Source organism: Cydia fagiglandana, chromosome Z, assembly GCF_963556715.1.
Source record: "Cydia fagiglandana chromosome Z, ilCydFagi1.1, whole genome shotgun sequence".
Taxonomy (NCBI): Eukaryota; Metazoa; Arthropoda; class Insecta; order Lepidoptera; family Tortricidae; genus Cydia; species Cydia fagiglandana.
The window spans coordinates 30514714-30537335 of record NC_085959.1 but is presented as its reverse complement, the minus strand read 5'-3'; the positions used below and the strand labels follow the sequence as shown (position 1 = coordinate 30537335).

Genomic DNA, 22622 nt, shown 5'->3' with positions numbered 1-22622 from the left:
AGATGTCGCAACAAGTCAAAATTCAACTTGACGTAAAGCATTTCTAAATTGCGGTAATCTCGACAGTCTTACTCCATCATTTTAAAAAATATTGACACTTGACCAATAATGTCTATGGACTTTCTAAAGTAATGTCAAGATGACGTTGCAATTTAAAATAATGAACATGTTTACAAAATAGCGTATTTTGAATGCGCTAGAATTTTGTGCAATGAAAGACATTTCATTTATATATTTTAAACCCGATGTACATATCTCAGCGAGTACCTCTTTGATGATCTTCACTAGGTAAGTGAATAAACGGATAAACGTATAGATGTACAGGATAATACGTATAGATGTTGTTAGGTTAGTTGTGATTTGTGATAGCACACGCAATAAGACCCATGGAGCGCCCGATGCTAAGATTTAGGGACTCCTGCAAGCGCGACATCTACGATGTTTTGGCACCGGCACCAACCGCTAGGAGGAACGTGCTGCAATGAGACCCGAGTGGCGTAGAGACCTATACGTGGGAGCGAAGAAGCTCGACGAAGTGTATCTGGAAAACTTGAGACGTAAAAGTCACATGCGTCATCGGGCTAGTGCTCTGGTATCAAATCCAGAGGCTCAACAAATTCACACATGCGACTTACGCGGCAAGAAGTGCCGTGCAGCGATAGGGTTGTATAGCCATGGTAGGGTATGGGGGCCAAGTCAGGTCAGACCCGTTGGCTGCACCCATGGGAGTCGCCCAGGGCTTGTCAGTATCTATTAACACATTCTAGTAACGACCTTGCAATTGCAGCCACCGCTATTGCTATTTTACTTAATGTACTCGGGTGATGTTGCAGGTATTATATCAGCACCAAATATATGCAGTGAACCAGATGTCTCAGTGTATTAAGCGGCAATTGACGTGTCCAATCCAAAGCGCACTTTCTGCATTTTTTAGTTGGACGTCGGACACCGAGGCTGCTGAACGTCCAAGCTGGCGGCATTAAGGAGTAGGTGGAGTTCACCCGCGCAGGTGACGTTCGTCGCCCAGTTTCCAGGCTTATACCTATATACTCCTCGCATACAGACGGTGTTGACCCAATGCTTGCTTTATGTTGAATGGTTGACTCGTCCTGCTAATATTTATGCGTCAAGAAAATGTATGTCGTGAAATATTTCTTAGTGTGCATGAAATAAATACATATATGTATACTTAAAGTTTTGAAAGATTTTATTTAATAATATATAATTATATATACCGACTTATATTATTTATGTCATACAGCTACCATTTTATCGTGCTTTTATGGTGCTTTTTAAGGCAAACGAAAGAAACGCACCTTCGACTCGCGACGCTATCTCATAGGGCCGATATAGGCGGACTGCAAGTACCTACGGCAAACCGACTATCATCTGTATGGAAACTGCACACAGACTGCACGCCAACGTTGCAGTTGGCGTGCAGTTCCTTTACAAGTTGCAGTCAGGTTGCAGTCCGTCTGTACCGGCCTTAATAATCCACTACTTATATTTTCTTGCAGAGAGATAAATCAAGTACCTCCTCCTTAGTCGTACACTCTTGTCAGAGTGGTCGTGGTTATGGGTTGTCCTTTTCTATGTTTATTGTGGCTGTTGCGATACTCCTCCATCTCTCTCTGTTTGTGGCACTCCGAGCAGCCTCAGTCAGGGAACATTTCGTCGTGGACTTTATGAGATCCGTCCACCTTGTAGGAGATCGGCCACGAGAACGTTGACCTTCCACTCTACCCTGCACTACCAACCGCTCCATCGACTTTTCGTTGCGGATGATATGTCCAAACATTTTCAGTATTCGCACTTGCACAATCGACGAAAGTCTTTGCTTAACATTTAACTCTTTTAGGATGGAGAGATTAGTACGACTTCGAAACTTATGTCTCGTTTATCTTGCTTTATCACTCGAATATGTAAGAACAACAAAATGAGACAAATATATGAAACTTACGATGTTCATGTTGACCTCTCGTTTTATTCTTAACGTTTAGGTTTAAACAAACTTGTGAGGTCGTGAATTCTTATGTCTCAGTGATATTTTTGAGCGTTTAAATGCGACTATGTGGATCCAGCATTTGCCGCTTATTTGGTTCTTCTATTGCACGCAAGATGTCAGTACTAGAGAGGATTTGAAAATACATACTTAAGTTGTTTAGTGCAACTTGATTATATACGAAAATATAAGAATAATACCAGTAATCATTTACGAAATCCAATAACTTTATATTTCAGGCATGCGAAGTGATCTAAATAGTTAGAAAAGGAACCCTAGATGAGTGACATTTTTTAGTTCCAACTTACGCCGCAGTGCATGATCAAAATAATTAATAGTATCTTCCCTAGATACTTTCGGCCAATGGTGTCATATAAGAAATTAATGCTAAAATTAACACCTTCCAAATAATTTATGTCTCATTTATGTATAACAATTGTAAAAATGCCTATTCTGCTACAAAAGCTCCATCTAGTGTCAGGTAGAACAATCAAAGCGGCATTTACCACAATGAATTAATTAATAAACTAGTTATATCTCCGCCCCTGCAAGCATTTAAGTGTAAGTCTACTTTTCTAAAAATACCTTATAAAAATGGCTTTTAATTGTTATATATGGCTTGTGTATACAACCAAGCTTAAGTGTTTAATTACAGTTTTTTTAATTCAAGCATATGTTTAATCAATTAATTCCAGCCCTTTACGTACTTAAACGTAGCTATTGGTACACAGAAGTGTACCATTTCTCATGGTTTTTCATATAAAACACCTAACAACTAGCTACATATAACAAGTATACTGTAAAAAACCAGTTTATATGCGTCACACTTTTTTTTAAATAGCTCAGTCCCTGCACGTTATCCAAAGTTGGTGTCATACAATAAATTAATGCTATGTGTAAGCACTTTCAAACGAGATATGTCTCATTAGTATACATCCATGGGACAAATTGCCCATTCTCCTTTCTTTTGCTTATTGTAAATTAAATACGCATCGAAAGCGATAGTTTTTATGACCTAGTTCTATTCTCATATTTAGATAATAGATTAGAACAGTTTTTTCTTATCATACGTGCGTCTTATTCGTGAAACGTGTCAAAAACTTTTTTAGAAATTTGTAAGGCGCCATCTCTTTTCTTCCCTCGTTTTTTATCCCGTTCTGGTTTTTCGATTTTATATAATAACAAAGTTTTGTACGGAACACTAAAAATGATTGTGTATAGATTCCATCTGTCATCAACTATCGACTACTTTCTATTTTTAAGATTTCCATGCAATATTTATCTACTTTACAGCTTTTACTTTATTCGTTTTTCGGCTTTCTTCAGTGTAGTATCGGTCTCTATCATCAGATTAGCTTAAGGTGTCGATCAGGTTTATTTTGATGATCAAATGCCTATTTGGGATCCATTGCACTATATAAAGCAATACAATAGTCAACAATGATAGTCAAAGACAATTGCACTTTACTGACTAAATTTTCCTAACAAAATAGCTAATAAGGCAATACATTACTTAGACGCCGTTTTGACATGGTGAGGAAAATAACGAATATCTAATTTTTTTTTAATAATCGCAAAGAATCGAATAGTACCATTATATATTTTTTTATTTTTAGATAGATGTAAAAATACTGAAATTTTGATTTGTACTTTTTTATTATTCTTATTATTGTCATGAATTGCTCATTTTCTATCTATTTAACTAGATTTACTAATAAAATTCAACATGTGTCAATATCCCTATACTTATGGGAGATATAGGTAAATAGGTACCTAAATATGTAGGTACCTATTTAAAATGATTATGTAGACAAAGCTCATGGTCGTTGAAGGCAGGCACGGCGAGCGCGGGCGCATCTCGGTTCCGCGACGAAAGCTCCAGCACGTTCCACGCAATATGTTAACTTATTTTTTAATTTCTGCCTCAGACATTTAAAGAGGCAATTGCAAAGTACATGCGCGGGAGTGAGATTTATAATAAGAAAAAGCTCCTACCGCGCTTGCACCATAAGGATCTATAAATCTTTTAAGTACTGAATCGGCCAATCCCTGTTGAGAAACTATAAATCATCTCCGCGGACAGTAAAGTCGATTCGAATATGACGTCTCGCTCGCACTCGCCTCTTCTTATACGCTTCACATCATTTATCATTTTCTTCTCTCATTCCTTCTCAATGATAAATTCAATTCTCTTTTGGAATATGATTGTTCATCGTTTTGTAACGGTGGTGTTTTATTGTGAGTATCGTCACGGAGTTAGGTTTTTTGATCGGAATCCGATCGAAATCATCGCGAGAATTGGATTTCCATTTTAGATTTCGTATCCCGAATGATCAATCTTATAATACTTTAAAGTCAGGTAAGGTACCTACGTATATAGTTCCGACACGATGTTTTTAGCAATAGCAAGCGAACGCAAAATTCTTTATATCTAACAACGACGTTTAACTATTTATCTAACAGACTCAGGAAAATTAGACGATTCTCACCTTTGCACTTTGCAGCGAATATTAGGATTATCTGGTTTTATATTTTTTATACTTAAATAGGTACTAACTGATAAATACAGGGCGTACCTAAACCTCGGGTATTTTTAAAAGTATGTCGATGTCATGCGTGTTGGTGAAAACAAAGATAAAAAGTGAAAAATTTCCTTTTAGAATTCAAATAAGATTTTTTATTACTTTTAAAAGTCTGCTATTTACACGGCTGTAGAAAAGGCATTCAACAATATTCTCTTAAAATAACTTAGAATACATGGTGCTCTTTCAGTCATTTATATGCAATATAAATAGGTTTTGCCTTTTTATAATATGTCAGTATGTGAAAAAATAGATACATCAATATTTTTATATAAGTATAGCTATAATCGTAAAGTTCAGAAGTGGATAGCACAATTCAATAGCAAAGACACTGATAACTTATTTTAAAATCAATTGCTTATACCTATTATCACTGGGCATTCATCTTAATCTATATACTTTACATGACGCTAATTATCCTAAAGTAAAAAATGTACACAAATTTTAAATACTACAAATCGTAGTCTTAATGGACTTGGGTGCTTTGGCCTCGCTGCTCAAATTGTCTCATTTCATATTTCTTAAATTACGAGTCCCCTGAAAATCTGTAGATACGTTACCGAAAACACATTTTTGTATTTAACAATCAATAAAGTCATTTATTCATAGAATTAATAACAGAACAGTTTGTACATCGCTTCTTATTTCTCTAAAAGGCTGTATCAAATCACGGTCAACGAGGCAGTTGAGTAATCTGCAGTTTGTGTTATTGAAACTAGTATTTTTATATAAAGCTTCATGTACTGCCAGAGGGACACGAGCAGAAAATGTCAGGAAAAAGGACATATAGTGCTCACAAATTAAGATTTGAAGACGTGATATAAGACATTGAATTACAGTGTTCACCGTAATAATTCTAATTCGTTGTTTTAAAACAAACAACCGATTATTCAAATTTTCTAATAGCTCTTCAATCCCCATAATTTATATACGTACGCCCTTTACTTGTAGCGCATGTAGCGCACCAGCAAAGATAGTGCAAATATAAGAAGTTTTTTAGAATAAGTGTTACAGCGGTCAGACTAATACAATTAATATAAGCGTAGAGTGCACTACAATTAAAACATCTATTAAGGCGCCTTAGGAAACTTTTCATTCCACGTCAATAAATAAATTATTTCATACTGACTCAACATAGCATAAATTGATCAAATAATCGTCGTATAGCAAACGAAAATGTTTTTAAGTAAGATTTCCTATAAATACTTTTTTTATTTTGAAGCCCGCCATAGAAGAGTGCGTGAGTTTATCGTCGAGTGAAGAGTTCCCTAAGTGCGATGCTGTCAGTAGGCAGCGGCAGCACCTGAGTGATGCATTAAGTGGTGGTGGTGGTAAGTCTCCTGTGTGGGACACCACCAGTCAGGTACTCCATGCGGCATTGCGGGAGCCGGCTGCTGAAATTGGCTCCAGTGCCCACCAAAACCTAGTTTATTGTCCATTACGCCGTTGCCTCCGATATTAGTGAGATGTGGGGCTTGATTGTGGTGAGGCGGTGCGGGTGGTCGTTCGTAAGGTTTCTGATCGTGAGGATTGAGGTACTTATTGTTGAGGCTCTCGAGTTTATCTGCTATCGAAGCGTGGTGGGGCGGGTGGTGCGGCGGCATGGGCGCGGGTGCGGTCGCGGGCGGAGGCGGCAGCGGCGCCGGGGGGCTGCTGGCGCCGGCCGTGACGCTGACGCTGCCCGCGGACGAGGAGTCGTCGCCGTCGCTGTCATAGCGCGGGGACGCGTCTCCGGCCGCGCCGTGCACCTTCATGTGCTTGCGCAGGGACGACGGGTGTGTGTAGGACTTGTCGCAGCCGTGCACACGACAGTTGTACGGTTTGTCAGACGTATGCACGTGCGAATGCTTTTTTCTGTCGGAAGAGTTCGCGAATCGACGATCGCACCCAGCGTATTCACATTTGAACGGCTTTTCACCTGTTGACAAAGAAAAAATGGTGTTATATTTTGGAGTTACCTACCTACGTGCATCATCTGATATTTATTTTGATATAGATTTAGATTAACGTTACGCAGCGTTAAATGTTATTTTAATTGTTAAATTATTTATTCGAACTATATTATTATTCGAGCCAGTTTCGCTTCTTATAACTTAAGAAAGTAGCCTTCTGTGCAAATGTCTAATCACGCCATCAATAACCAGATTAGCGCGTTTTTTGTAGTTTATGAGACTAAATAAACATTTGACAATCATTTCTTGAAACTACTTAACGTTGCTATAAATCATGTTGTACACAAAAGCCAGAGTTAAAGGAGAGACAGTAAAAAAAGTACCAATTTAGTATTTTTCACATATGTAGATAGAATGGTGTTTTTTCTCAAAACGGTTTAGTTCTCTCAAATACACTGCGTAGGTAATTAATCCATCAGGTGAGTAGACGAAAGCCCAGGGAGTGTCTCAATTTCAACTGTTAGTTTCAGATACCTTCAGCATTCGTAAAACTAGTTACCTAAAATGTGCTAAAGAATAAGATAGCAATAAAGTGTAACAGAAATCGTCTTTTGAAAATGATATAATAGCCCTCTATTTATATGGACATATTAGAAAAGCACGGATGACAGCTTTCCGCGCATACTCATTGATAAATAACATTTGAAATGAGCTCACCGAATCGTATGAGAGCTACATTCTATAAACACGTTACGAATGCGCGCAGCTCGATTAGTGTGACCGCACTATGCAACAATGCCCGTAGTTTTCTTTGTCATGTTTACAAATAAGCCTCTTCGGTTGTAATCCCCGGCATTGTGTTTGAAACTCGAAGATCGCGTTGAGGAGGCACAGATGCTAATCTCAAGTGTCTGTTAACGCACCGATAATAGGGCTTTTTAGACCTGCCCTTACCGCAATATTAGTAACAGTTCGTATACGTATTCATTGAATTGATCTCACATTCGACAACTTTTGTGAATGGCTTGATACTTCCTTTCTTTCATTCAGCACACATCGTCTCAAAATATTTTTGTATTGTAAAACCGAATCTTAAATCCAAGCTGAAACTTTGATTCCATTTTTTTATATTCCTTCCAACAGATATGATAATTTTGTACCTCAAACAAAAAGTGGTATAATGATCTCATTTGGGTTCAAAACAAAACAAGCTCAATACAAAACATTAATGAGTTAAATACCGCGATAAAAGAGGCCAGAACATGTGTCACCCGTCTAATTACTAATCGGGCGTCTTATCTCGAGGATGACAAGAAAAAGGATGCACGACAAATCCTATTAGAGCGAGATGGCTTATCTTCGGCGCACGCGCCACCGGCCGTGCGAGATGGTTTTTGACCAACACCCTTATCATTGTATGTTAAGTTATATTTACCTACCTTAACTATTTGTAGGTAGATAAAATATATTGCCATTCGATTGTACCGTATAAATCAGTCTTACAAATACTAAGATCTTACACCTATCAGATGGTGCATCTATAAAGTGGCAAAATAAAAACAGAAGACACACGAAGGGAATGCGCGTCGTGAATTCGTTGCGTGCCATGTCGGGACACGGGTTTTAAGGTCAGATGTTTATCTTAAACGGCTGTATCACCCACAGGAGACACTTTTTGTAACATTATTATCGAATTCGAAGTATTATTATTCATATTACTTTTATAATAAAACACATGATTACTCAAGAAAAAGATAGGTGTGTACATGACGAAATCTAGATACAATTAACTTGTTTAGTATCTATGCTTTTACAAAATTCAGGAGTAGGTGCGTAATAAAATAACAGTTGGCACATTGCCTAGCCAAAATTACTCCGTGGTGTTGGATTACAAATCGCTACTTAAGAGCGCTCTGCTGAGAAAACAAGCTTTTTAGAAATAGCACGGGCAAAGGAAACCCGAGCCATTCGGCCTTTGCACCCAAATTGTGGTAAATGGCTTGAGGTGAGAGTAAACAAAAACAATCGCGTGTTATTGGGTATCAAGTTCTGTAGCTGCTACTCGACCCACACTAACTGCTGTTAAGTATTTGCATCTCAAGGTACCTACTATTAATTAAATAGTATACAACACCTATGATCGACGGTCGTCGATGTTCTGCTTAGTGGCAATGAATAGAAGCTGAAAAAAATTGGTAGTTAAGAAATGTGAGTCCTAAGAGCATTTGAATAATAACCTAGTAAGACGAAATATGTTTTAACTGAAATAATAATAGTTATTAGTGTTACAAGGGGGCAAAGTTGTTACTTAACCTTCGATAATCTAATAGGTACCTATTGATATCCCAGCAAGTAAAAGATTCCAATATTAAACAACGAGCGTAGCGGGGAAAATACTAATTGTAAAACATTACAAACCAAAGGTTAGGTAGGTAGGTATTTTATTAGGTATTTATCATTCAATAAAATGAATTCTACTAATAGCCAACAAGAGGAAACAATTTATAATTTGCATCAAATTAGGTACTTTGCCACACACGTGGATAAATTTTCATCTTTCTCATCAGTTTCTGAAGAATAAAGAGAACCTTTATTAGCCGGTGTCGTAAAAAAAATACTTCCATAAAGTCTCTTCAAATTTATGATTTAAATTGCGGACAGAGATAAGACCACTTTCGATCTTTAATTATACGTGCATAATTACGAAGTAATTACCTAGGTTGAATGGTGTTGTTGCCACTATTTCCGTATACTATTGAACCATGGTTTATATAGAGGTCGAATATATTATAATTAGATAGCGGCCGAAAGAAAAAAAGGCTAACGTAGCCATCGACGATTACACTGACGAATTTAATAATTTATCTGAATTGGAATATAATAAGTATTGTTTTATCAGTTATTTGATAGCACATAATGGAGCATATCCGAGTTAATTCAATCTCTAATAGACAGGCGGCTAATGAGCAGACAATGACTAGTCGTTTGCGGACAGTGGACCCCTTCGAGCAGACATGGCCGCGGCCGCGCTGACAACGGCGCGCCGCGGCGCGGGCGGTGCGGCGTGCCCTGGACGGCCACTTTGTACTCGCAATAGGTTTCATTGTTTATCGATTTACAACCCTGCACCAAGTGCACCACTCCGCACCGATTTGTCAAGTCAAGTGCAGGAACGAGGACGCTTCTCAGAAAAGTGAGTTCTCATTGCATATTTAAAAGATATTTCGTACTGCCTAATGATTTATGATCTTCCTTTTATTCGAAACGTATTTCGAATTAGAAAGATATATTAATATCTTCATTTTTTCCACTTCTCAGAGAATAAGGGCCCTCGTCCTGAGAATACAAAAAGAAAACGCGGGGTCGGGCCGGTGCATTCGGCGCCCAACGACCGTGTGACAAGGTGCTTTATGCGGACGATTATGAGCAGACCGAATAATGTTCCGATACCCGATAAATATCTGCCAACTCATACAAAAGCATCCCAATAAAAATATAATAGTAAATGTACCAACAACAACGCAGCCCGCAAACTGCACAGTCATATCAGGCTGATAAATATAAATTAAAATGAAAACGTACTACTTACGAAGGACGGCGGTCGTTCCTTCCTTATATGAAAAACCAATTAAAATCCGTACAACTAAAACTTTGAGGTATTATCATTCTTTTTAATTTTCGAGTCGTATTACGAGGCAGAAGAAGCTGGCTAGAGACCGGATAGGTAGGTGGATTTCCTTTTCAGTCACAGCACACGGCGCAACCCGGACTGATTCACGGAGAGTGTGCCGTGTGACCCGCGCTGTTCACATCGCAAATCACAACGCTAACGCTTACAGATCACTTCCACCACGGCACACCAGTAGAACTCTATCCTTCTTGATTATGCAGTTACTACGTGTCCGCGGTTCAAGTTATACAGGGTGTAATCGTTAAGTGTAGCCAGGCGATAATTCCGTAAATATAACAGATATCAGAAAACTTCAAATTGATATCGAAAGTGCGTTACCCAAGTACAAGTAGAAATATCCCAAACATTAACCTCAAACCCTCCCATACATTTAGTACGACGACTCACCCCTCAAAGAGATAAAACTGCTCGGTGTCGTACGAGATAAAACTGCTTGAGATTCATTATTTGCGACGATAAACTGTAATAAAATTATAAAACTACCGTTTATGAAATAATAAATAAAACATTATTTTTTTAATTACACCGCAAATTTTAAGAAAAGTTCTTTAGAAACATTTAAGAGGCCCGTCAATGTATCGCACAAGAAGAGCGTCACATCAAGCAACTACTGTATACAAAAATACTTACTTAAAAAAACTGTACTTACTTAAAAAAAATGTTAGATCATACTAAATGTATGGGAGGGTTTGAAGTTAATGTTTGGGATATTTCTGTTTTTATTTAATAAAAGTTATTAATGTAATTTTACTCATTGGGTAAAGCACTTTCGATATCTTGTTGAAGTTTTCTGGTGTCTGTTATATTTACGGAATTATCGCCTGGCTACACTTAACGATTACACCCTGTAGAAACCGGTTAGTCGCCTAAAAACGGTTTTGATAATTCTGCAAATGTTTGTACGTAAGTCTACAATATTTTTACTCGTTAATTTGTTTTAACTTATCCAACCAATCGAAAAATGGCTGCTTAAATCCCTTTTGTGTCTCTGTATAATTTTGTTTGGTAGATAAACAATATTGTACGAGGCACCTGCGAGAATAAGTACAAAACATCTCTAAAATTCTGGCATGCTCGTCAATCCGCCGTCAAGCGTTCTGACAGGCCTAACCGCCATCATCGAGGCTCTCACGGGGAAAAAATATCACAAATAATAATACAATTAGGTATCGTATATTTATAATAACAAATAACTTGTTGAATTTATTGTATTACTAATAGATCACGTTTTTTGGGTTACTGTCTCTGCGTAGGTAACTACCTATTTTTGTCTACCTATTACTAATTGACACCCGCCCTCTACGTAAATTCGTGGGAAGGCCCCTTCCATACGTCACTCCAATGACAGGTTCTTTGACGACAGAACAACCGCAAAATATTGGTCGAAACATACCTGCAGCTGACATTATTAAATATATTGGTATTGTCAGTAGTTATCTTAAAAAAATGCTAAGGGGGTAACATTTGTTTTAACTTTCGAAAAGGCAAGTTAATTTCTATTTGAATTTACTGTACAACTCTCATTTAATGTACCTATTTTAATTGTTTTCCGTTAGACTATTTAACTAGATTTGAACTCGCACTAGGAATTACCAGTGATTTTGCAGTGCTAAACATGTTAGTAAAGCAAAGCAAAGCTTGTGGTACCGAGCACGGAGTAGATGGAGGGGTCAGAGAGGCGCCCAGAGCGGCGGCTGCGTGTCGCGAGATCTTCGATAGCTTATCTCGGTGTTGGCATCTACGTCGAAGACGAACGGGCACGTTCGCCGATGAGGCCCGACCCAGCTACACACATAATACGAGTATGTGACTAACAACACTCCCTGGTTATTCCACTTATTTATTACGATGTAACGGCCCCTATGGCATATAGTTTCCAGGTGATATTTATCAATGCTTAAGAAGTAAAAATCTCTCCTCTATATACTTCTAGCTGAAAAATTGTTTAAGAATGCGTTAATTTCATGAATTATGCAGAATTATATATTTTAATAGGCACAAAGTTTTCATGATGGTAAATCGATGTGTACCTATCAAGTTTCCTGGCAAACAGGACCCAGGTCTCTAGATACACTACGGGCGAGATGGATTAACAGTTATCCATAAAGTGGACACGATTTTAATAACTGATGGTCATGGGTTGGTTAGGTAAGTCGAACATTTTAAGTTTCAAAGGAAATTAATGCGAAAAATTATGACTCATTTATGGACAATATAATTTACTCGTAATATTAATAAATTACAAAGGAAATAAGTATTACGTTTGACTTATTTGGGCTAATAAATTGTCCCAGTGATACAAGAATTTGGCCGCAGCCTGCGGCGTGTCCTCTCTGCTCCCACGCGGGCTCGAGTTTCAGCCCCCAGGCGCATTTTTGGGACAAACCAATATTTCTAACGATTATTAATAGCAGGTTTTGTTTTTTTTTAATTTGCTTTATTTGGTTGTCATTTCGTGAGGCGCGCCCGGCATTCTTGACATAACTTAAATGTTTCGGACATTATGCGTTCAATATCGACACTATCATTTAATTAGGTGTGGATTCGTTTCACAATAATTTGTACTTATTGTTATTATAATATAATGTGTAGTAGGGTGTTTTGTTGGTTCTTAATGTGTATGTTTAAAAGAAGTATCTGTTGTTCCAGAAACAGATTTTGTGATACATTTTATACGAGTTTGACAAAATAGGTACAAGTTGTTTTGTGTTGAATGTAAATAAATGTTTGTTTTCTTATTGCTCTCCGTTTAAGCATTCGATTCGATTCTTATCCATTTCTTGTCACTACGATCAGAAGTTTTTGGGATGTGGTGTAAATGTGAAGAATTCTCATTCCGAATGTTTTGAACACAATGGTGGTCGATCGATGGGTTGGCGGTCTCTGCAAGTGTTGTATTATCACACTTAGGTACAGTCAACTCTAAAAACACGGGTGTACTAATCATCTCAAAAATATGTCCGATAAATCTTATGTCAGTGAATTAAGAACTATAATTTTTTTTATATATATATTTTTGAGTAAGTTGTCTACACTCATATTTTTACAGTTGACTGTACCTACCTACCTCAGTAACATAAGATAGTTTAAAGTAGGTACTAAGTATGCAGGTCTCAGGTTAAAGATACCTACCTAAATAGCAAGATACAGTAGGACAGGTAAAACCTAACCTAAATGTTAAGACATTGAGTTTGGTGTTCTTTGTAAAAGTAAAAGCATGGTATATTATGAAATATATAAATGCATCCTTAGAAATAGTGTGCTATTTTACAGTGATTTATAATTATATTGAAAATGTTAACTATATATACTGCATAATAATTGCCTACAAAAATGTAACTACAAATTACGTAAACAGTGAATTTTTCGAAGTTTGCCACCGTTGCGTACTTATTTAAAAAACCGCATGAATTAGTGGTATATTCCCTATTTACGAGTATTATCCTATTGTTTGAGTTGCAAATGGCCAAGACGTTACATGATTCCTGCAGTAGAAAATTTAGTTGAATATTGCAACTATTCCGATGAATGAAAAGAAGCCGCAACAAGGACTAGGTATTAAGCTGAGCGCTAGTCGTGTTCCTAGTGCGTGCTCGGAGCGTAGCGAACTAAGGCGCGCAGATTAGTCAGGCGAGGACGTACGGCTGTCTGTCGGCAACATCACTCACTTCCATACATATTGATAGCGACAAGGTGTTGGCTAAAAAACGCATGAATGATGCAGTGAGACCTCCGCCGTTGCCCTACAAGACGAAAGAATTTCGCACAGTTAGGAACCTCAAAGAGCAAAGTTTTTCTTGATGCATTGAAAACGGCTGATAGCTCATTTAATTTAATGATGAAACTAAACAACAGTAGGTAAGGAAACTTCCAACATCGCCGTAAGCATTTTCGTGCACAGCGCACACTCAAACTGCAATTAGTATGCTTTTAATTAAAAAAATTAAAGGAACGAAAATAGTATTTGCAATAAATGACACTAGAATAAATTTTGCATAGGCAAGGTCTTTCTCAATCATCTTCAAATACGAACATAGGTAGTAAAGTGTCTAAAGAAATGTTAGTAATAAGTAATAAGATAGAAAGGGCGAAGCAGCGTAGGAAGCATGGGCCGTTCGGTGCATCCCGCGGTTTTGAAAGCATTGTTAGATTGCAACCTCGAACAATTTATGTAGTGCCCGTACAGGGTTGTCGTGCGGGACTCGAGCTTTGCAGCAATTTTTCATCACACTTGTTCGTAAAGGATGGTATACAACGGAGTAATAGTTGACTCCTAAAGGGAGTAACGGATTTTAAAAATAAAATTAAATTTGTTACAAGCCAAGCATTATTTGTAAATCAAATCACTACATCTTATAAAACAAAGTCCCCCGCCGCATCTGTTTTTTATGTGTTTGTATGTTTGTTCGCGATGAACTCAAATACTACTAAACGGATTTTCATTTTCATGCGGTTTTCACCTGACAATAGACTGTTCTTGAGGAACCCGTGCGAAGCAGTTAAATATATAAAAGAAACAGTTTTTTAACCCATAGTCAGGTGAATAATAGGTTTTACAATAGTCTGATATATTATTTTTAACTATTCTCGATTGGATTTTTGTAACTATGACGAATAGGTCCGCACCATTTGCGCTTTGTGATTAAAATTACTTAGAGTTAGACCACGAAAAGTCTGCAGTGATTTTGATAGCCCACGCAGTGCAAGTATTACTTTAAACGTCAAACTTTTATGAAATTATTATGTATAAATAACACTTGCTCACCAGCTCACAGCTCACCAGCTCACCAGTAGCTGTCAAAATCGCTGCAGACTTTTCTTGGTCAAACTCTAAAAATGTGTGTGTAACACACTCAACGATCCATTAAAAATTTAGGCCAAAATTGTGTTTTATTTTCTTTTTAGTAATAGTGAATAGAATCAGGCGTTACTTTGCGGAAATCCATATTAATTATAGGTAATAAAATATTACTTCGCTAATCCGCTAAAAAGCGGATAAGTGTTTTAGAGGATTAGCAAAGTAATATTTTGGTGTTAATTATTTTTAGAAATTCAGATGGCGGCTTGTTAAAAACGTATAAAAAGTAATCTATTAAAACAAGCAGTTGTGAGACTACCTCACAACTGCTAGTTTTAATAGTTTACCTACATTGCATCTAAAAACAGTATTTAATTCCTCTCATTAAGTACTTGGGATTAACTGACTTACGATTAATAACTCTTAGTTCGATGCGGGTGGCAACCGCAAGAAAATCCAGCAAGTAGGTAGCCTGAGATGGGCAAGCAAGAAATGGTTACAGCAACTCGTCAGGCCCACATATAGACAGGGATATAAGTAGATTCAATTATTAATCAAAATGGTCCTATGACCACATTAATCAGATGTAGTTATGCAATTCATCGTAACGTAGACTGACAGTGGAGTTTTTCATGAATTGTAGGTAAGTTTTTACCGACACGACTTTGTAATTTACTAATTGCTCGAATCACATTAGTAATGCAAGATTCGTATCCTATCCGATGGTATGCGATGCTCGCCGATGTGAGACAGCTTCGGATCGATCGCGAGCCCCGACTGCGCCGCCTTTACCATCACGCCGGAGACGTTTTTACGCGCGCTCCGCAGCGCTGTTCGCACCATCTCTTTGACATTTAGCGAATTTCTTAAAAGAAACAAAAATGTTTTTCAAGTCTGCTGAAACAGGAATGTTGTTACATTTCTGAAACTTGTTCGTCGGCTTAAACACGTTTTTTAGTAGGTGTAAATTTAACCTATCAAAGCTGTATCAATGACACTGTACTTTTTATTACCTCTACAGTCAACTGTAAAAATATGGGTAGGTATAGCCAACTTATTCAAAAATATGTCCCATAGTTCTTATTTCGCTGACATAAGAGCTATGGGACATTTTTTTAAGATGATTTGTGGACCCATATTTTGACAGTTGATTGTACCTATAATATAATTAATAACCCATCTCTATTTTCAACGACTGACGGTAATGCAATTCTCACTGGGTACGAAGGATACCTTATTGAAATCATGACGATCTTTAAATGCTTTGTCGTAGTCGGGTAAAAAATAAAGCGCTTAACGCATTTATTGTCTGGTAAGTGAGTAGTGTGTTTTGGGGTAGCAAGTGATCAGTGTGTGCAATGTGCATGTGTAAAGTTCGTGTGCATGTGTGCTGCGAGTGTGAGGCAATTGTCGTAAGCATGTGTGCTGAGGGTTGAAATGTTGTTGCTGACGGGTGACGGCCAACCACGCCCATGAGATAATCGCTTGTTTTTTCACGGGCACTTATACATTTTTTGGTAAGATAAAGTTTAATATAACTTCGTTACAAGTTAGGTGCGATCGACCGTTTACATTGTACGTTAATAGTTCACTGAAGCTTAAGAAAATTCTTGGAATAAAAGATATACCTATTTAAATATCTACTTAAGCCATAGACAAATGAATAGTAGTACGCACAAACTTTAGTGTTGTAGGTACCTAAAGGCCTTACTTTAGCAGCTGAACTAGCGCTTTGCAGTAAATAGAAGCATATTTAAATTTTAAAAATTTCTTTATACAACGAGGTGCGCTGTTTTAAGTAATAAAAAAATCAAATCAAGTTCTGATTTTCAAACTTTTATTCCCGCTTTAAGTGGTCAAGCGCTAAAATTTGAGACCCCAGTTATAAATAGTCCGTAACGTAACCTACAAATACAATAGACTGTAAGATACTATCATACAAACTATAGTTCAACTGTCAAAACAAGGCCTAGGTACAATAAATAATTCCTCTTTGTACATCTCATTCTTTGAACTAAAAAGGATTTGTGTACCATCGCCCACACTGTGAACTGTCCATCGGTAAACCTTATTAGAAAAGGCATACGATCCACCGATGGTCAGTTAAGAGTGTTGCTGTTTGTACCGATAGTCAAATTAGAGTACCTATTTAATTAATCCACACCTACCTAGTCTAGTACCCATAACACTTTAAATTGTTCGAGCGTAGTGAAAATACCTGATTTCTTTCATTCGCTGTTATATTATTATTATGAAGTGTTGAAAAATGGTGATGACATTATTGGCCAGGACTTATCCAGTGACAAAAAGGGACTCTCATGCAGCGTTACGCACACATACGCGACCATATTGTACGGGAGATTTTTTATACATTTTAACAATCCGGGGCAGATGTTGGACGCACATAAACACCTTTTATTCAAGCCAACTTTATAGGGTTAGTGCATTATCATTATAATGTGCTATATTGTCGCTTAGACCTTCAATATGTGTTAAATTTAATTCTATATCTTTTTTCAGGAAAGTCTAAACATGAACACATTTGTAATGAAATACGCATGCTAGCAGATTTTTGGTAAATCCAACACATTATATCCAAATACGTAACTACTTAGTCTTAATTTGAGTACTCTCTCATCGATTAAATACTATATTTAATTATAAATTTTATTTATGCTATAAAGGCATATTTTTTATGTAAGTTAGTTTTTAATATGACAAATGTATTGTTATTTTTAATAAAAATACTAATTTAGTTATGAAATTTTAACTATATGTTATAATATCAATGCCAATTTTAAGGTTTATCTATGGGCCACTAGTAGCTTGTAAATAAAGTTTTTTTTATTTAATGTTTTAAATCTGAATCAAAGTCGCTAAGTAGTTGCAGATTAGTATTGTCAATAGTCGTATTGGTAGAATGAACATAAGCGTGTTTAGTTAGCAATAAACGGATGTTAAGAGCTGCACTCGACGTGCGCACACAATGCACGCAACCACAGGGGCGGCCGGGAAGGGTTCCGCATTGTTTGCAAAATATTTTGAAAGCGTCATTTTATACGGCATATTAGCTAGCACTGCATTTGATAGTCGGGGGACGTCTTCGTCGAAATCATATCATCATTATGGTGTTGAACGCTCACCCTATTCGCCGTGCTAACTCGTCTCTAGCTGGTGTCTGAAGTGATCACAAGCTATAACTGTCTGTCTTTTGTGTAGTTTCTTCAACTTTGTTTTCATAATAGATTGATTCTATGAAGATAATTTTAGAGTAAAGTTTTTAAACACATTTTTACATGAAATTCAGGGCAAGCTTCTCTTAGTGAGTTTGTTATAGGTAGATTCCTATTACCTATATGTGGAAAACCGATGACTATACTTAGTTATAAATTCATACTTAGTAATTATGTAGTATCAAATTTACCGTGTAAAGTGTAGGAATTATTAATTGCAAAGGTGTTAATAGATTTGTAACAAGCTATTAGTAAGATGAAGTAATCCGCTCCGGTGGGGTGGGCGGGCCGGGGCCGCAGCTTTGCCGGCGGCAGTTTGACACGGGCCGAGTGCTCGCGGCCTCCTTATTCCTAAACTCTAATTCATGTCTAATATTTTATTTACTACTGAATTATTATATATTTTCATGAGTTGTTCTTTGATACTCGCCTGTTTAATGAGATAATGTTATAAGGTATAAAATAAGTCTGCTACTTTGAGACCTTTTAACGCATCTGAGCCCTAAATATAAAACAAAGTGTGTATGTACTTATTAAAATGTCTAATCAATTATTCATCTCTGGTCATAAAAATGAGCATAATGTTTCGAGTTCGTGCCAAACACTCTTTAACCACGTTTAAACACAAAAAAATATACGTTCGCTAGTAGCAATGAAAAGTTACGTCAAAGATACTTTACGTACCTTTGCATTTCAAGCAATGTGCCTCTCGCTTGTCTCTTGTGACTGAAGCACGCCTTTTCATGAAGATGTTTTTCGAAGTCACGGTCTTCCGGAAATATTGATAACTCTTCGCTCTATATCTACTTTCCTCCAACCTGCTCTTATCGTGGCGCGGCGTGGGTTTGGGAGAGTCTAGTTCGAGCGCATTGCCGTCTCGCACCGCGCGCCTTTCGTTTCAGCAGTCGCCGTATTTCAACACTTTCACCCTGCGACTATAAGGCGACTAAGTTTCCCCTTAAGCATGGAAGTGCAGAATTTAAGACCAATGCCTGGCAAAAAAGACAAAATTTAGTAATTCTTTAAAAGGCATTAAACAGTTGAAATCGAAAACAACTCGCAAAGCGGTTTTGAATTACAAGTTTAAATAATCACTCGCCATAGCATTCACAATTTTATCAAATTAGATCGCCTACTAATTTATACTATATGTAGGTCTACCTACCTACGACAATATATTTTATAGATTATTCCATTTATGCCCGGATAGCTACTTATTTATAACACGAGATCAAAACTAGAATCACTTTAAATATTTAAAAGTTAATTAAGGGATTTGCTACTTGAAATACTAACAGTTATTCATTATAAGGGGAAATTCAGTAGGTGCCCGGTTGACTCGCTACTGATTTTCGACATAAGGTATCATTTTACGGCTAAAGTGCGTTCCTAATAAAAGTATCAGTTACTTATTCGACTACGCACACGCACACCGGTCGCGGCCGGGGCAGCCGCCGGCGACGGATCCAGATATTATCCGATAACACCGATATTTGAAACATTCTTATTTGCTTTGACATTGTGATACGTTTTGATGTTACGGATTAAATTATGTTTGAAGCGAAACTATAGTTAATAACTTTTAATTTAATCGAAGAACTTTAAAAACCTCATATATTTAAAAGTAAATTTAAACAACCCTGTTGTTTGTTGTGACGTAATTAAGGGTATAATGACAGTGGACTTCTAGTTTACCAGCTTTAGAGCCAAATTTATGGCACAACATAAAACAATTCTTCAAAATCTCCCCACAAAAAGGTCTATTCTATTCAGAGACCCGTATGAGATAATAGCGTACGGGGGCACGGGACAAAAGTCTCAACGCAACGCTGAACAACGATGACCAAAAAAAAAGAATAAAACCATCTGGCCATTCAAATTCCTAGACCTATTCCTTTAAAATCGATATTTTAAAGTTAACTACCAATACCTTACAACAATACGACACTATAGTGCGCGAGAGAGACAAACGCAAGAGAACGAGTCGACGGAACAGGACATTTTAATTTATGATAGTTTTTTTTTAAGTATCTTACATTACACAGTTCAGATGAATCTTTCGACTTTTGTAATGAATTGAAAAATGGTGCCTGGCTTGAACGGTTTTTGCCCTTACCGAGAAACGGACTTCACAAGTCGACGGTTCAGGCCTTACATGACGCCCGTTAGAAATGGTGTTTGCGATTAGATCGAGTTACAAGGATCTTCTTTGATACGAGGTTGGTGTTTGGTGTCATTGTGTCGACTGGAGGCATTGTGACGATGCGCTTCGTGTTCGTAACTGTCGTAATAGTGGGCGTCTGTTAGGCCACGGGCGGTAATCAGCAGCCGCAGGAGGCGGATCATTATGCATTAATAAGAATCGAAATGTTTCCGCAGATCTATAAACACTCTGCTTGTACAAACGTTGCTGAAGTTGGTTATGATACGCATAATTGACCTTCGTTTTGACGAGAGATGAATAAATGATTTTTGTTATTTTCAATATTTAGTTGCTTACTTTTAACACTAGTTATAGAATCTATTTGACACTTACCGGTATGTGTTCGTTTATGTATCTTGAGATTTTCGGATCGGGCAAACACTTTTCCGCAACCGGGAAACGGGCAAGGGAAGGGTTTCTCGCCGGTGTGCACGCGTATATGGTTCACCAACTTATATTTCGCTTTGAACGGGCGACCGTTCCTCGAGCAACCTTGCCAGAAGCAGGCGTGCGTCGTGCACTCAGGTCCACCGACATGTTCTACTGTAAGATGCGTCACGATTTCGTGCATGCTCGAGAAGAGTTTGTTGCACAACTTGCGCGGGGGTGGTTGCTCTGGGTCGAGCCACTGGCAGCGCATATCGCGCCTCGGAGGAGCGCGCACGTAGCGCAGAAAGGCGTGTGGAGCATGGGCATGCGCGTGAGGCACGAGCGGCGGGGCGCCGCCCTGGTAGTGCATGTCGCCACGCCAATCCCAGCTTTGTTCGAGCGGCTGCTGCGGAAACAGTTCGCCGCAGCCACCGTACTCGCGCAGGTAGCCAGGCTGGTAGGAATGCAGCGGGTAGGGCTGGTAGTGCGGTGGGTGGTGCGGCGGCGGGTGTGGTGCGGCAGCCCGATGCTGCGGGCCCACGCCGCAAGCCGGCTGCGGTGACATCTTCAGCCCGTAGGACGCCAGGTGCGCGTGGTTCGTTTCGAGGAAGGCGTTCATGGCGGGGGTGGCCGACGCCGGCGCATAGCCCCATTCACCCGCCACCATCCACGCGGCGGGTGTTCCCCGCTGGAGCCTCGGTCTTTAACAGCGTCGGCGTCGACGCTTTTCCACTTCACCTAATTACTTTTGTCCCTCTGTTTCGTTGCCAAATTTTCTCGCGATCTTTCCTGTTGGAGAAACAATAAAATCTGTCAATTCTATTGTAGTCTAAAATAGCCTATATTTAGTAAAAATAGGTTCAAAAGAAAATCATCTATATAATAACAAGATATATACAGTGGTACTACTATAGTCGCACCAAGAAAAGTCTGCAGCGGATTTGATAGCCCACGCAGTGTATGTGTTATTTATACGTCATAATTTCATAGAAGTTTGACGTTTAAAATGACACTTGCACTGCGTGGGCTATCAAAATCGCTGCAGACTTTTCACGGTCTGACTCTAAAAGAAATTAATAACTAGCTTAAATCTAAAATAGGCCCTTGAAAATGTTAATTTTAACTATAATTACATATACCTAACGGTTTTAATATTTAAGATGTAAATATTTTGGTTAATACTCAGTGGATACTTTGAACTCTGTTAATGTCATACAGGTAGGTAGAGAGACGCCTAAACGGTCCGTGACCGTATCCCTCTGGCGACCACAAATCGTATTCAAAAAATAATAATGTTTTAGACACCTATAACATCGAAAACTTATAATAAAAATGTGAGGCAGGGCAGGTACTCGTGGACATTAAATTAAACTGTGGGTGAATTTATACGACACTTTTATACGTCTGAGACAAAAATTTCGATTGTGTTCGTGTATATTTAATTTTAGTTTATTTGTTAGGTCTGGCTCCAATCTCTTTTATGGCACGTTGGCATGGATAGTTTATTAATATATATATAGATGAATGATTAAACCTGTTTGTGGAGTGGCACGGCATCCAAAGTGCAGTGCCTTCCTTGGCAAGGCGTATACGCATACCTGTCCTGCGTGGCGCATGTGTGCGCGCGCTCCATAGGCCAAGCTATCTACGGATGATTTGTAAGCAGAGAAATTCGTACACGATCTAAACTAATTGTATAATTTTCTCCGCGTCCAGATAGTGTGAATTATCGAGGTTCATTCACATCCACACACACACACATCATTAATTCCACAATACTTTACCACTATGGTACAAAACATATGTGAATAGTAGAATTAGGTAGTAATTTTGAAAAGTCTAGTCTAGGGAG

At 38.1% G+C, this 22622-nt stretch overlaps 1 protein-coding gene across 1 annotated transcript; it reads right to left on the bottom strand.

Moving 5' to 3' along the window:
• Positions 1-5553: 5553 nt before the first annotated feature.
• Positions 5554-21536, bottom strand: LOC134678467 (zinc finger protein ZIC 4). The gene is made up of 2 exons (XM_063537038.1): positions 20735-21536; positions 5554-6502 (listed from the first exon to the last, which is right to left on the bottom strand). Exons 1-2 carry the CDS (start codon positions 21435-21437, stop codon positions 5868-5870), a joined length of 1338 nt encoding a protein of 445 aa, XP_063393108.1. The 5' UTR covers positions 21438-21536; the 3' UTR covers positions 5554-5867.
• Between the last annotated feature and the right edge of the window lie 1086 nt (positions 21537-22622).